Genomic DNA, 15990 nt, shown 5'->3' with positions numbered 1-15990 from the left:
ATTTCGTCCAACACCTAGAAAACCAGGAAGCACTAGATGTTTTAGAGGTGTGGCCATACTATATCGGGAAGACCTCAAAGGGATAGTGCAAGTAATGAAAAGAGATGATGATGCATGATATTTATGGATAAGGATACATGCAAGATGACCATGGGATATATTTGGGTGGCAGAATGTACCTAAAAAGAATAGGTATTGTCAACATTGTCAAAAGGCTCGCCAATTTGACGACGAGTGTTGATCAAAGGCAAGAGGCACACTACCAAAACCTAAGTCTCAGACCCCTGCCCTCAGTCGGGCAACCCCTTGTAGGGGAGGCAAGGTGACGGCAAGGGGCAGTTTAAAGGTCAGACTCGTACTGCCACCGCACAACCATCTCAGTCGACAACCTTCTCAACTCCAAAGGGCTTGTCTGACTGGTTTGCAAAGGCCTACATCGTCTCCATAGAGACATCAGATGCGAGTTTCGTCCATATCTGTGAGTTGCCTCCCGACGAGGTTACTGCAGAGGCCCACTCGACACAGCCAAGCACTTCAGCTCCTGTTTGGATTGTGGACAGTGAAGCTTCACATCACATGACTCCTATAGAGGACATCTTCTGTACCCGAGCCCCTACAGCCGGGCGGGTCCACGTAGAAAACAACTCCTCGGTCAAGATTCAGGCACAAGGTTGCGTCAGTTTTGCCACTGATAAGGGTCCAAATCTGGCTACGTTGGACAATGTATATCATGTCCCTCAGCTTGGGGTGAACTTGTTATCTATTCAGCAGCTTTGTCGGTTGGGGCGAGCGGTTTTCTTTACAACAACCACATTCGAGAAGCTTGACTCTCTAACTGGTTTAGTGATTGCTCGCGGTGAGGCACAGCCTAATGGCCTATACCACATGACACACTTTCTAACCGAGCTGACAGCCAAGGGCTCCGTGTTCCATAGCTTCCAAGCCTTAGCCGTCTTTTGGGAGCCTACGAACAATGAGCGTCTTTAGCATTTTCGCTTAGGGCATCTTGGTTATGACTCACTTTATGAGTTGTCACGCTGTGAGCTGGTTGAGGGCCTTCCACGCCTGAAGCTCGCTCAAGATGTCTGTAAAGCTTGTCAGCTCGGGAAGCAGCACCGTACCCCATTTCCTCAGCAGTCCTCTCATAGAGCTGAGGCACCTCTTAGATTGATTCATGTTGATCTTTGTGGGCCGACATCCACTGCTGCCTTGAATGGCGCACTGTACTTCTTTTTGATAGTGGATGATCATTCTAGATACTTGTGTGTGTACTTCCTCAAGCATAAATCCGATGCTTTCACATACTTTTTTGCTTGGGTGCTGCTGGTCCATAACCAGACTGGTCGTTGTGTCGATTGCATGAGGAGTGATAGCGATGGTGAGTTTATCTCCCACAAATTCTCCGAGTTTCTACAATAGCATAGCAGTTCTCGCCAGCTCATCTCTACCAACTCCCCTTCTCAGAATGGAGTTGTCGAGCGTAGGAACCGGACAGTCATGGAAATGGCATGCTCTATGTTGTTCTCAGCAGAGCTTCCTGAGCGCCTTTGGATTGAGGCTATTAACACTTCGATATATATCCTTAACCAGTGCCCAACTGCGGCTCTTCCTCAGAAAACCCCGTATGAGGCATTCTTCGGCTCTCGGCCTGTTATTTCCCACTTCACAGTCTTCGCGTGTCGTGCGTACACACGCACGCCTAACAACAAGATAGGAAAGCGTGTCATCGGGACAAAGTGGATTTTTAGGACTAAGCTAAAAGCTAATAGGACTTTAAACAAGTACAAGGCTGGTGCAAGGGTTTCGACAAAAGCATGGCATTGATTATGAAGAGACCTTTGCCCCTACTACATGGTTGACTTCCTTTCGGTTGCTACTTGCGCTAGCCGCTCACCACGGTTGGCCGATACATCAAATGGATGTCAAGAGTGCCTTCCTAAATGGTTTTCTCGAGGAGGAGGTCTATGTGGAGCAGCCACCAGGCTTTCCTTCTGGCAACCCGAGGAATAAGGTCTTCCGCTTGCATAAAGCTCTTTATGGGCTGAAGCAAGCACCGCGGTCTTGGTTCCATAGGATGAATGAGTTCTTACAGACTCATGGATACCATTCTACCCCTTATGATCCGAACTTATATGTTCGATCTACTACAGAGGGGATTAGCTATATCCTGCTATACGTTGATGACTTACTCATCACAAGTTCAGATTCTGCTGCCATAGCAAAAATTAAGGCTAAGCTTCAAGCTACATTTGAAATGACAGACCTTGGTTTGTTGTCCTATTTTTTGGGGATGGAGGCAGTTCATTCTGGGAGCTATATTTTTGTGTCACAGCAGAAGTACACACTTCAGCTCTCATGGACCAATACACTACGGATCAGACATGGCCAGTGGCCACGTCTCTTGCTCCTACTGTCCACGTGTCGAAGGATACCCTAGGACAGCCTTTCGATGACCATACCTATCACTCTATTGTAGGAAAACTTCTTTGGTTAATTTACACTAGGCCAGATTTAGCTTACTTAGTTAGCACACTCAATCAGTATTTCACAGCACCTAGGATGTCACATTGGACTGCACATCTTCGTGTGTTGCGTTATTTGCGGTGTACTTTTTCTTATGGCCTGACATATGGTTCTGGTTTATGTTTGCACGGGTACACTGATTCTGATTGGGCAGGAGATCCTACCACCCGGCTTTCCCATGGCGACTACCTCTTTACCTTGGGCACGGCTCCCATTTCTTGGTCCAGTCGTAAGCATAAGACAGTGGCGGCTTCTACGGCCGAGGCTGAGTACCGGGCTCTCTTTGATGGCACCACCGAGACCATCTATCTGAGGAGTCTACTGGCGGCACTTCATTTACCATGTGACTCTCCCACAGTTGTCTACTACGACAACCAGAGTACCATTGCCCTTGCGGGCAATCAGATCATCACACCACAGACACGACATGTGGGAGTCCACTTTCACTTTTTTAGAGAGCAAGTTGAGCTAGGCACTATTCGCCTAGAGTTTATCTTCATCAAATAATTTTTCAGACATTTTGACCAAAGCGGTCAACAGGCTAGTTCTTCAGTACCTGCTACCCAAGATCGGCTTGGGTACACCCTCCCCTACTTCTTCAACTTAACGGGGAGAGGGTGCTTCCCTCTTGCTTTCCCTTCCAGTTTGAGAGGAGGCGGCTTCTAGTCTTAATAGTGACAGTGATGATGCTTACATTTTTTAGACATTACACTCATTTATTCTTTTATATTGTATTATGGACATTTGTAACTTCATCCGCACTGTCAAGATGACATGATTGTAAAAGAGCACTTGGACAAGTGAACAATTCCCCTGCAAGGGCACTGTCCAAGTGGCACCGTTGCATAGCATATTGCATGAGCATGTCATCTTGCATCTCCCTTTGCATTACCCCATGCATTGGCATTCTGTTCATGTAAGCATGCATCTATGCGCATTTATCCCTCTTCGGTCTTTTGGAGTGGTCGACTCTAGGATCCACCATATTCGTGGCATAACACATGGCAATACTCCTAAAAGGCAATTTCCCTATCCTTGCTTGCTTTGCTTGTCTTGCTAAGCCCGCCATCATCTTTTTTGCCTCTACATATATTCACCACATGATTGGCACACACACACTTTTATCATCCTTAGGCACTTATCCTAGTCAGTGTGAGGCATTGGCTTGCTAGTTTTGTGAATGACTTGGGTTTAAAACTCTCTTTATCCTTTCCTATCTGTCAATTAATCGGCCGCTTCCCCTATATTCCTTATGTATTTTCAAAACACTTTTCCAACCAAAAAAAAAAAAAACCAAAACACAACAAACATAGTCCATTGTTGTATCCATCCGCCTTTGTAGGACTTGGTAGGCCCTTGGGCAGCCAACGTGCACCCTTGGCCTGATGCCATGGCCTCTCTGGGGTGATCACTTGGGCTCCCTTGGTAAGATAACCATTGCCTCTGTAGTCTTGGTAGGCCACTAGGCAGCCGACGCGCACCCTTTGTCCGATGCCCTGGCTACTTTGGGGTGGGACGCCTTGGGGTAACTCAAAATTTAGACTGGCCTACTTTTCTAGCCCTCTTTTGGGCATGAGAGGGGGTGTTGTGCTAAGAAATGCACTTAGTCACTTAAACAGCCCCAAAACATGCTTATTTTAGGCTTATTTTAGCCAAAACCCTAAAATGGGGAGCGGATCAAGAGAGTTAAGTGGGAGAGGATCTAGAACCCTAATTTTCTATAAATTGGCAGCCAGCCCTCCACTCTTCCCTTAATCTCGTTTTTGCAGATTTAAGGTGTTTCAGCTTGCTGCCCACACCCCATTCGCGGAGGACATCTCAGCCGAAGCTGTCCATTGCTGTCTCCATCAATTGGCGCCTGATTTCCAGCCCTCTTTACGTAGTTTGGAGCTGATTTCAGTCAAGCGACTGTTGTTCCTGTGCAGACTTGCTACCGTACAGCCTGCTATGTCATCACAGTCCTGTTGCCTACGTTTTCAGTCTTTCTCTCTCCTGCAGGCTGTCCTGCTTGCGTTTTTAGTCTTTCTCTCTCCTCACTGCTGTCTGCATCAAATTCAACTTCTCACTACTGCGTTTGCTGGTGTTCAACATCCGGAGGCTGCCTTGCTGCAATTTGGGATCCGTTCAGAGTATGACACACTCTCCAACTCATTACCCTTGCCCTGATCCTTGAGATACAAGAATTCGAGGTTCAGTATTCATTCATTGCATAGTGTGTTTGCTGCATGAGCATCGTATTATTCAGTAGTTATATCACTTCATTTATTCACTGTGTTCATTGTCTCTGAGTTACCCTAACCTAACTGTGTTATTTGATTAGTCTGTGCTTTGTCGTACGGTTTTTGTTTATGTTTCTGTGTTAGGGTATTTCTTAACACTTTCCTCCTACAAATTCTACATATGCCACACAAGATGGATCTCCCTTTGATGTACTTTATGAGGATATCATGAGATATGCTAGCATTGGGGACATATTATTAGTAGAAGATTTCAATGCACGCACTGGAGATAGATAGAGTGACTTTTATATGCATGATAATGCCATGTTCAAAAAAGATCAACATAGATGAAATAGGCCTACGCAGGAGAGCCCAGGATAAAGAAGTGAGTACCTATGGGACACACCTATTGACTTTGGAAAGTGCACATAGACTAGCCATCTTTAATGGTTTGCCACAATGGCCAGGATCTGACAATTTGACATGTTGGAATCACAAAGGAGAGGCAAGTACTATGGACTACTGGATGGACTCACCAGCATTGATACCAGACATCCAAAACGTTAAGATATCTAAAAGACCAATTCGCATAGCAGCATATCATGCTATTTTGACATTCATGCTCTCTTGTGTACATATGAAACATGAAACACCATGCCTCCCTAAACATCCCAAATACTACTTTACAGAAGACACCTCACACATCTATAGTGGTTCTCTGCAGACCAGTTTACATACATTGGACTTAAGTAGATCGTTGAAAGAATGTACAAGGGATTTAGAAGAGGCCATACATGGATCAGCCATGTATACATTCCCACACACCTTGCCCCGATGTAGACCCACACAATCTATTGCTCCCCAAATAGCTGGTATGATGATGAGTGTAGTCACCCGAGCTCGCTTACAGAGAGAAGTGGAGCTAGGCACTCAAACACATCGCCAAGCAAAGGCGTTCTTCAAACGCCGTGCGGAAGAAGAAACGAGACTACTTAGCGAAAGCAGAAGCAAAGATATATCAGCTATTTTTGGGGCGGGATAGAAAGAGCGCATGGAGGATGTTTCATGAAAGACAACCCCCCATACAGATTACATCACTAAATGCTTGGCTTGACTATGGGAGATAACTCTATGCCTTGCCAAGACAGCCACCTATGCAGCCCCCACAAGCTTGTAGGCCAACACAGTGGTCTTTCTTCACATGGAAAATGGTTAGGGATGCAATTTATAGATTACAAAATGGGAGGGCACAGGATGAGGATGGACTAGTAGCAAAACATTTCTCACATGCTTGTGACATATTAGCACACATATTAGCACATATGTTCAATAGAGCAGTATGTGAAGGTTTCCCTATGAGTTGGTCAAACAATACTATAATTCCACTATTTAAAAGTGGTGATCCCCTGATTCCTAGCAACTACAGGACTATCATGATCGGTCATACTTTGGCCAAGATATATGGATCTATATTGGAGCATGAACTTAGCGAGTGGGCTGAAATACAAGGCAAGAGAGCACCAAGGACAAGCAGGTTTCAGATGAGGATATGCCACACTAGACCATATTCTCACACTTAGAGCCATTATTGAGGAGGGTCGAGCTCGAGACAAGAGGATCTATTGTTGCTTTGTAGACTTTCGCAAAGCTTTTGATACAGTGCCTTGTACACGCATCATGCAGAGATTGCAGGACATTGGAGTACCAGAGGGTATACGATGGGGTGTCTATGCATGAGGCAGCCGACAGGTCGTGTACGAGCACCTGGGGGGCTATCAGAGAGGATTGACAATACCATAGGAGTGAAACAAGGATGTCAACTTTCACCCACATTGTTTGGTCTATACATAGATAAAGTGTTTGATTACATAGATCGAGGAGGAGGAGTTGGAGCCAGCCTGGCAAGGGTGCTGATACCAATATTATTGTATGCATATGATATTGTTCTCATTTCACATTCACCGGAGGGATTGCAGTGCCATCTAGATGCTTTGCACATCTTCTGTAGAGAGAAAGACCTCACTGTGAACCTTGGGAAGACCAAAACCATGGTTTTCAATGCTTCAACAGCATGGGTGACTAGATCTATGTACCAGTTCACATTTGGGGGAGACATACTTGAGCATGTGAGGGAATATGTCTATTTGGGAGTCACCTTCTCTGGCCCACGTTTTTCGTTGAGAGGGGCATCAAAGGCACGTCTCACACGTGGATACATAGCACTAGGGACACTCGAGAGTTAATGTGCTCACATACAGTTCCAGGAGTCCCGCACCAAACTCTGGTTGTTTGACACCCTAGTCACACACCTACATTACTATATGGAGTAGAGGTATGGGGTTGCAGCTTGTACCACAAGCGTCTTAGCCCACTCATTGATCAGATTGGAGTAGAGAGGGATTATCATGATAGTTGGGATAGCATGGAAAGACATTGATCATGATGATAGCACACATGATTAGGAATACGCCCTCCACCCCACATCCCATTGTCAGAGAAGAGCTAGGGGCAACAGCTATAGTTACGGAGGCACTCTTCAGGGCAGTGACCTTTTGGCACAAGACTATGGGAACTTCCACGCCATAGATACTCTAGATTGGCACTAACCTCATCTAGACAACTAGCAGCAAGAGGTGAGAACTGTTGGTTTTCACAGATGGCTATTTAGATGAGTCTACATGGTTTGGATATTGACCGCCGTCTTCCACCTTTGGATTATAGCCTTGACTGCCCTACACTTTCTCTCAGCCGATCAGAGCTAAGCCAAGTGATCAAAGCTGATATCTTGAGGATTAAGACAGCAAGGACATGGATCCATCCACCACTCCCTCTAAGATCGAGGATGAAGTTCTACACAAGTCATTTCTTATGTCTCTTTGATGATGGTTTCACTATTCGGCCAGCACATATAGACACCCATCCCATAGCATACGAGTTGCTATCGGATGGATTCGCACCTCCTCACATAGGCTTCAAATGAAGACAGGCAAATGGACAAATACCCCAGTAGAGGATAGGACTTGCCAGCTTTGTGGTCAAGAGCCTAAGACGGAGGAGCACTACATATGCAGATGCACAGTATGCTATGACATATGAGGACGGTACCACTGCCTCTTCCATGGTGGATTTGGACCCCTTCGCCGAGTCATGGAGTACGAGGACTAAAGATGCCTAGGTTTTTTCCTCCTAGAACTCAAGAGGCGCCAAACTACACTACCACGGGATAGGAGGCCAGCTCACCCAGAGGGACACACACACAGAGCAGTGACAGGCTTCTTCTACAGAGCCGATCCTACTAACATTACCAGCCTAGTAGAGACAGCCACCCCGCCAACCAGACACTTTACAGGCCACACCGTGGAGTCACATTGGATAGAGCCATTTCCCTTTGACGAGCACGACGACCCTGTCCACCAGGACCACGTCCGAGGATGCCACACCGCAATCAGATTAGAGCCATTATCACGAGACACCAAAGACTCACCACCAGGCATATCAATGAAGCAACTAGGGACTGCATCATAGCTGAGATCATGTGCAGATCTTGAGATCAGCTACAGCCCATAGTCTCCACCACACTTTTGTACATGGTCCTATCAGATCTGGTTCTCCTTTACTTTCCTTTTTCTTTTCTATCGATGGAACAACACTACACATGGTTCAACCCTAGTATAGTCCCATCGTATAGTTATTTTCAGTATTGTTTCATAGGCCACCCACTTATTCGTAATGTTATCATTACCTTACTGATGAGATGACATTAGACATGGATGTACTCTGGATTTTGTCTCATAGGCCACATTGGCCTTCTGTAGACACTAATATCTCTCTCTCTCTCTCTCTCTCTCTCTCTCTCTCTCTCTCTCTCTCTCTCATTCATTGATACATCACTTCTTACTTGTGATTAAGTGTTGTTGTGCATTGATTAATTATTTTATTCTCTATTAATTTATCACACAATTACTTCACACTTGGGTCAATAGAAACTTCACCAAGAAGTACACAAAAACAATAAACTTTACCTCTAACTCTTCATGCCCCAAAACTTGTACTAGATTCTAAGCACTTTTCCCTCTCGAACATGGAGATCCTTTACACTTTCACATTGCTGCACTTTTAACTTAACTAGCATGAAACCTCCCATTCAATTGACTAGCCCCTCATATGTAGCTAACATTCTAGGGACACGAGATGCATTACAAAACATTCCTATTTGTATACTTTGAAACATTGCAATGTAACGATGCATGGGAATCTATATATCATCAGCCATACCAATATACATTTTCTCATACATTCCAAGTATTATTATATGCATTTCCTCATGACTAGCAACATTGTACAGATCATTTGCATAACCAACATTGACACCGTGAGTTTCAAACACACCAAGTTTTGCAAATGTGTTACCAAACAAGCCACTTTGTGCCCTGGGCATGCAGCCAATATTGTTATACATGGGTTTTTGAATTCCACTTGCCATAGTCAAATACATAGGCCTTCCATTCCATGCATTGCTCGCTGCACAACATAAGGATTCAAGCCATACATACCCATGGATGGTCTTTGACCAGCCCTTGTATAGAAAATAGATCCACCACCAAAGTATCCCAAGTGCTTCGCATTTGCATGCATGCATTGTTATCCAAAACTCACTGGATTGGATCTATCAAGATAGCCTTGCATTTGCAATACTTGCCCCAATGGCATCATTTGCTTTTGGTCATTACCAACATTGTGTGCATCTTGTGGCTTAAGTGGCTCTTCTTTCAAAACCTCATTTGTCCTAAAGCTCTAGAATATAACTTCTTTGTCTTGCCTTTGTTGTGCTTTGAAGGAGCATTCAAGAATTGCATGAATCAAGGATTCTTTGCCAACTGTCCAAAGAGATCAGCTGCTGTCCTCAACTGCGCCTAAAATTGATCATCATCCTCTTCTTCTTCTTACTAGTCATCAGCATTTTGAGTCCTTGAGAGACCTGCTTTGTGGTCAAAACTAATATTAATTGCTTGCTGCCCATGCTCAATGCCTTATCCAAGATTAAACATTGCATTTTCCCCTTCATTTTGTGAATTTTCAAACTAAGAGGCATCATCATTGCTTGATCCCATCTCACTATAATAAGACATTCTAGTTGTAATGCTCAGCTGAATACAATTTGAACACTAAACCAATGCTTCTCACTTCCAATTAGGTGCCACCAATCGACCAAATCAAGGGAACTATTGGAGTTCCAGCAAGAGAACCATGAAACCAGTCTTCCTTCTCAAATAAGGTAGTAATAACCTGATTAGGCACTAATTACAGCAAGTAAAAAATTCACACAAACTGAAAATAAAAATGTTACCACTTAATCTTGGATATTAATGTAGCCTATCAACATAAACAAATCTCCTAGACTAATATATCAAATTGCAAAAGACTCTTAACATGATGTAAGTCAATGGAGCTTTGTTATCAGTATGTGCCACGAGCCAAAAACTCGTCATTCTTTATCCAAATTTTCTTAGATTAAATTTGAACAATCATCTGCATGTTAGTAGTCAAATGCAGTCCCCTTTCCACATGATGTACCTCAAATGGAGACATCCTTGAGCACTCATATAAGCCTATAATTGTAATTTGTGGGTCATCGTCTATAAGATCATATCAAAGCTGTCTTTTTCTGCAAGAAGAGTTTTATCCAATCATTCTAGAGCTTTTTGGAGGATCAAGACAGACTGAATTCTTAGTCAAAGCACTATAATTGGTTTCTCTTAAGAGGAGGAACTTAACAGCTACTGCAAACTTGTTGATATATGTCTCAACATTGTCTCCTTGACTTTGCTTTAACTCATCCCCATTCTTGTTGCACATCGGCTTCAAAGAATGAAGGCAGAAAGTTCTTGTCGAATATATCCTTAAACTCTTTCTAAGGCTTGGGTTCCTTTCCTTCTTAACTTTGAGCCACTAATTTAAAGTAGCATCCTTTAAATGCATTTTAACCACCCTAATCTTTGATTTTTTTGTATAGTCCTCACCACCAAAAGCAACATCAATTTGTCTAGCAAAAGACAGTGATTTTTGAGAATCTCTCTTACCATAGAAAATGTCAAACTTGACCCTTTTCTCTCCAAGCTTGAAGTCTCTTTTAGCATTGTTTTCCTTTGCTATAGGCATCTTGGAGATTCAGTTACCATGGAAATAGTCAGTTCTTTGACGTTCTCCTTGACTCTCTCCATGGAGGGATTCTTGGGACAAGAGAAGGCAACTTGTGTATAACGAAACTTTGAAGTCACTCCTTGGGCGGATCCTCGAAAGATAGGTAATGTGTTACCTTTCATAGACTTAGTTACAAATAACATTGATACCTTTCATGCTAAGGTAGGCCTTCCAAGTTCACAGTCATAACACCATCTATCTCAAGAGCCTTCTCGGTAAGGAAATCTTGAAAGACCTTTGCTTCAGCCTATACTTTCACCGTTTTCTCCATCAATGCTTGAATATTTGGATCCGCTTCTAGCTCCTTGTATCTTTGTATATTCTCAAAATCGGGCAAACATAAAGTTACAAAGTGTCGGGAGTCTTCTTTTTGTTCACCAAATCCTATTCGCCTCTTGACATGTTAAGAAAGCTCAGCCCAAAGATCTTGTCGCCCTAGAAAAGTTCTTCCAAGAAAGTCCTCGCTATCCTTGCTCTAATACCAATGTAAGCGCATGGAAAAACATGAGAATGACAAAACTTTGAACTTAACCAACTTGATCAATTATCACCATGAAAATTGAAAGACGGGAGAGAGAGAGAGAGAGAGAGAGAGAGACCACGTTAAAACGAGCACTAGCCTCTCCCTCTTTATAAGATTTTATTGAAACAAAGCACACATACGAAGTACCTGAATCATATACAAAGGCCTAATTTGATGCAATTCTGAAAATAAGCGTCTTAAAACTCTAATTTCTGTATATTATGGAAAGCAAGCTGATTTTCTTCTTTAGTGCTCGGACTAAATCAAGCCAAGTACAAAGCGCTTCTTAGATTAGTCATAGATAGGAGAGTACAAAATATATGACTAAAATTTCAATATGAGAGCTTATTCCAAATGAAGACAGTGACCTCAAATATATAGGGGTGGGGCTTGGGTGCTCGAAGGTGGAAAGTAGAGGCCAGAAATGACAAGTACAAGGATACTCGTCTCTTCAAAATGACACATGTCCTAATCTAGATACCACATATCACTTTTCTAGAGAAAGAAGCTTAGATTCTAAACCTTTTGCTCTAAAACTCTCTCAAATGGTTAAGAATTTGAGATAGAATTATTCCTTACAAGATTCTCGAGCCTTTGACACAAACAGAATTTCCCTTTGAGTAAGCTCCTAAATTTTAGGAGCCCACAAATTTAGATTCTAGAGAGCTTAATTGTATAGATTTCCAAGTTCATGGTTTGTTTCTTTGATCATGAGCATCTAGTTTCGCCTTTTAAAACCACTCGTTATATCAGCTTCTAGTTAGTGTGACTACCCAAGCGAAGAAGTCTTAGTCATCTAGGCTTTCTGGTCAATGTTACCACCCAACTAAACTTGTAATTTCTCTTGGGCATCTCGTTAATGATGACCCAAGTATAATTCTACGACAACTCCATTGGTCACCGTTAAATAGAAAGATGAGCATTTAACCATATTTTGAAACACTCAAATAATATAAATCGCCTTTCAAAGCAAATGAGCATCAAATTAAATTAAATCATTGAGCTAATATGTCTTAGTAACAGTTGATATACAAAAGGTTGGTTACAAAGGTAATAGGTCATGCATATTGGGGACATAGTGGATTGGGAACATGGTGAGGGGGGGTATCTAGATAGTGGTTTGTTGGGTTGGGTTCTATATGTATATAGGGAATGGGGTGATGGGGGACTTGCATTTGTTGTGACTCAAGTGGCAAGTATCACAATCTCAATTTTTCTTTCTTCAAGACAAAAAGGTCTCAAATAGAAGCAGAAATCAAGTGCCATCAAGAAAGCTCTTTGTTGTTAACATGACTCCCAATCCCAAAAGGAGCTGCTTTTGGTGCTACAACAGCCCCAAAGAGGTTGTTTTCCTTGTTGATGCTCAACAAAGAAAATCCCATTGTTCCTTCTCAACTTGAAGATGCAACAAACCTGAATTTTCCGGTCTCTTTTGTTTTTGCATTCAATGCATTGCTTGGGATGGTTTTAACTTAGCTAATAACGTGGCCAAGAACTGAAACATCCAAGTAAAAACTATTTTGAAGTTTGTGTCTCTCTTATGTGGTGGAACTACTAGATGTTTGTGATCCAGAAAGGGAAAGCCCTAGTTGGACATGCTTCCATCTAGGTGGATGAATGACTATTAAATCAGTCATCCCTTGATTGATGGACCATTCAATTATATGAGGAAAGCAGGTTGGCCAAAACCTATCAATCATTGTATTGCTCTAATTCCATAAATGAATACCCTCAAGGATCAAGACAACCATCAGATGGGATTTCATCGGGCCAAATGCTTGTGTGGTTTTGATGCATTTGCATGGAGATAATCTAGTTTCTCTTTTTATGTCTCTCTCATATTTCAATATGTGAGCTTCTCATAGTCTATGATGAGTCTAGGAAAAGAGAAAAGTTTTTGAAGCATTAAGTTGATTGAGAACATTCAAATTGATGCCCATACAGAGAGAGACTGCATTGGTCCCATGTAAAAGTTGTGGAAGTGTCACTGAAGGCATAATCCACATCCTTTGGACTCATCCACATTCACACTTTTCTTTTTGAACTTCACAACATCATGACCAATAATATTCCCTATCGAAATGTTTCAGGGAACTCGATTCTGGGCACTATTGCTGATCTATAAGACTCATAATAAGGCTGCATTAAGTTGGAACTTGAGAACAGATCTAAAGGCATGTCTATTTAAATAGCCAAACGGTATACACCTTGCAGTGAATCCTTTGTGGCTTACTGTGACATGTTTTCTTTTCTTAACTAGGCCTAGGCTATAACATTTTCTTAATTAGGATTGTACCAACTCAAGGGCAAAAGCAAAAAAGCAAACCTGATTAAAATAACCTCGAATGCAAAAACTTGTGAATTCTTTGCATACAGCCACTTTCACACCCTCTTAAGTTGTATTTTATGAATAATCTTTCAGCAGAAAATGCATGCAATCAACAACCGTACATACCATAGCTGGAACTGCCCCCACTCCCAATGCTCAAATCCTCATTTAATGCCAAACGAATTTCTGGGTTCCCAGTTAGGTAGCTCTTCATTTGAATCGTTCCATCAACTTCTGATGTTAAAATGTATCCCTGATCCACAAATGATTGCAACAAGATGATTCTCAATGGTATATGTGGTGGCAAGTTTCCCAATTTTACAATTTAGCAATTTATTCTTCTACCAACGATGGAAAGGAAATAAAAGAACTAACAAAAAGAGTTGGTGTGACCAACTTCAGAATACATACACTGGAGCTGAAGGTCACACTTATTTTTTCTATTATATCTACAAATATTTCTTCACGCTTTTTCCCACCAGGTTCATTTGCAACAACTGATTTTGTGACAGCTGTCCCAGGCATTCTCTTCGAACCTTGCTGCAAAAGTAACAGTTATCTGTGGCAAAAATTTATGAAAAGTCCAAATTGCAAAACTAGAAATTAAGTGCCATTAAACACAAGTGCTGGTGTAGAAAATATCTACCATAAATATTGCAGCAGCACCCAGATTGGGTATCCTTGCAGCATCAATGACAATAGGTTCATTGAACACATAAGATTTCAGAACTTCAGTGGAGGAGGTCTGTGGGTAACCAAAATCCTTAAGAACAGCACAAACAATTTATCAGTGAGTCTTACCTCAAGAATGGCAACATCTCTAGCGAAGCAAACAATCAACATAATCTTTGACTTACTATCATTTCATCAAGCAATTCATAGACAAGCACAAAGTTTTTGCGCAATGACTCTTCATTAAGGATGCCAAGATAGTCCTTAGCCACACGAATGATCCGTTGTAATAATTCAAGTACAAGAGACGGAGATACATTCACCCTTGATGTTGCAACAAAAAGCAGCCCTGCAACCTTCACATGTAGGTAGTTCACCCCATCCACATTCTGCAATCATAACACCATTATTGTTTTTCAAACAAGTATACCATGAAATAAACCACTGGAAAATACAGGACAATAGCCCAATTATAACCTCCAAGCTAATTGCTGCAGCCACATCAAACTCAGAAAAGCTGCACAATATACTCGTGCACATTGCATGCACGCGCGCGCGAGAGAGAGAGAGAGAGAGAGAGAGAGAGAGAGAGAGAGAGAGAGAGAGAGAACTTTGTCTACAAAGATTGGATGCTGCAAAACAGCTTCTAGCACTGGTGCATTCTGTTTTGGTGGATTCGCTGGATGATCATCTCTTGCTTCTAGTTCTATGCGATTGTCAGGCCTCATTAATAATTTTCAGCTGCAATCTTATCGACCAGCTAAGATTGCTGCATTTTACAAGGACTTGTAGGATAATAATTACCGAACTCCTAAATTTTATAGTGGTTTGCATGCCTCTTTTGCAAGGATAATTTTAGTGGTTAATATTCACTAATTGGCTAAATTTTTATATATTTCCAATTTTTGTTCGAAAGTTGAGTTATAATTTTGAGATTCTGAATTCACCCACATTTCTATGGTATAGGAAGGTTATGAGGTTTGCTTTCACTACCCATGCAAAATAAATATCTATGGAATGTTGGCTTTTACTCACGCCTACGCTCACATAGGAGTGTTGGTGATTAGCAGGACACCAGGGCACTTTTTATGCTCCATAAGAGAGGTCCTTTCCCTAAGTCATATTACTCTTTATTTGTGTATTTATGTTACACAATTCGGTCACTTATCACACATTACACACGTTTGTGTGTGTGTGTGTGTGTGTGTGTGTGTGTGTGTGTGTGTGTGTGTACGGACCTTAAGGCACTTACACAACCCTAAAGTCTAAGGGTTGTACTTTTGTACTTTCACTTACACACTTTGAATCTAATCAAATGTCGAGCTATGTCTACACTCTCTCTACTGTCCACACTATGTGTGTTGAGCTGATAGCTGCCATCTCTAATTTAACATTTGGTATTAGAGCATAAGGTTCGATCATGCAACTCCCATGCCAGCTGCAGCAGCAACCACAGCTCATTCAACAACTCCGAGCCAAGCTCACCTACAAGCAGCGCCACCAGTCCGACGACTCCACCTGCA

General features: G+C 42.3%; 1 protein-coding gene across 2 annotated transcripts in view; it reads right to left on the bottom strand.

Annotated features, from left to right (window-relative positions):
- LOC148019412 (Clathrin adaptor complexes medium subunit family protein) overlaps window positions 1–15990 on the bottom strand; it is an 83531-nt gene that overhangs the window by 53124 nt on the left and 14417 nt on the right. Inside the window, exons 3-6 of one of the 2 annotated variants that reach the window (XM_087661054.1) lie at window positions 14653–14856; window positions 14442–14558; window positions 14207–14335; window positions 13922–14048 (exon numbers count right to left, since the gene is read on the bottom strand). In XM_087661054.1, the coding sequence (XP_087517180.1) occupies window positions 13922–14048; window positions 14207–14335; window positions 14442–14558; window positions 14653–14856 (577 nt within the window). The remainder of the gene's footprint in view (window positions 1–13921; window positions 14049–14206; window positions 14336–14441; window positions 14559–14652; window positions 14857–15990) is intronic. The other variant, XM_087661055.1, reaches the window with a different exon arrangement.

The sequence above is a fragment of the Lygodium microphyllum genome, chromosome 20 (assembly GCF_053477565.2).
Source record: "Lygodium microphyllum isolate KBCC chromosome 20, Lygodium_microphyllum_v1.1.10, whole genome shotgun sequence".
Lineage (NCBI taxonomy): Eukaryota > Viridiplantae > Streptophyta > Polypodiopsida > Schizaeales > Lygodiaceae > Lygodium > Lygodium microphyllum.
Note: the sequence above shows the minus strand (reverse complement) of the source record. Positions and strands in the feature narration are given on the sequence as shown.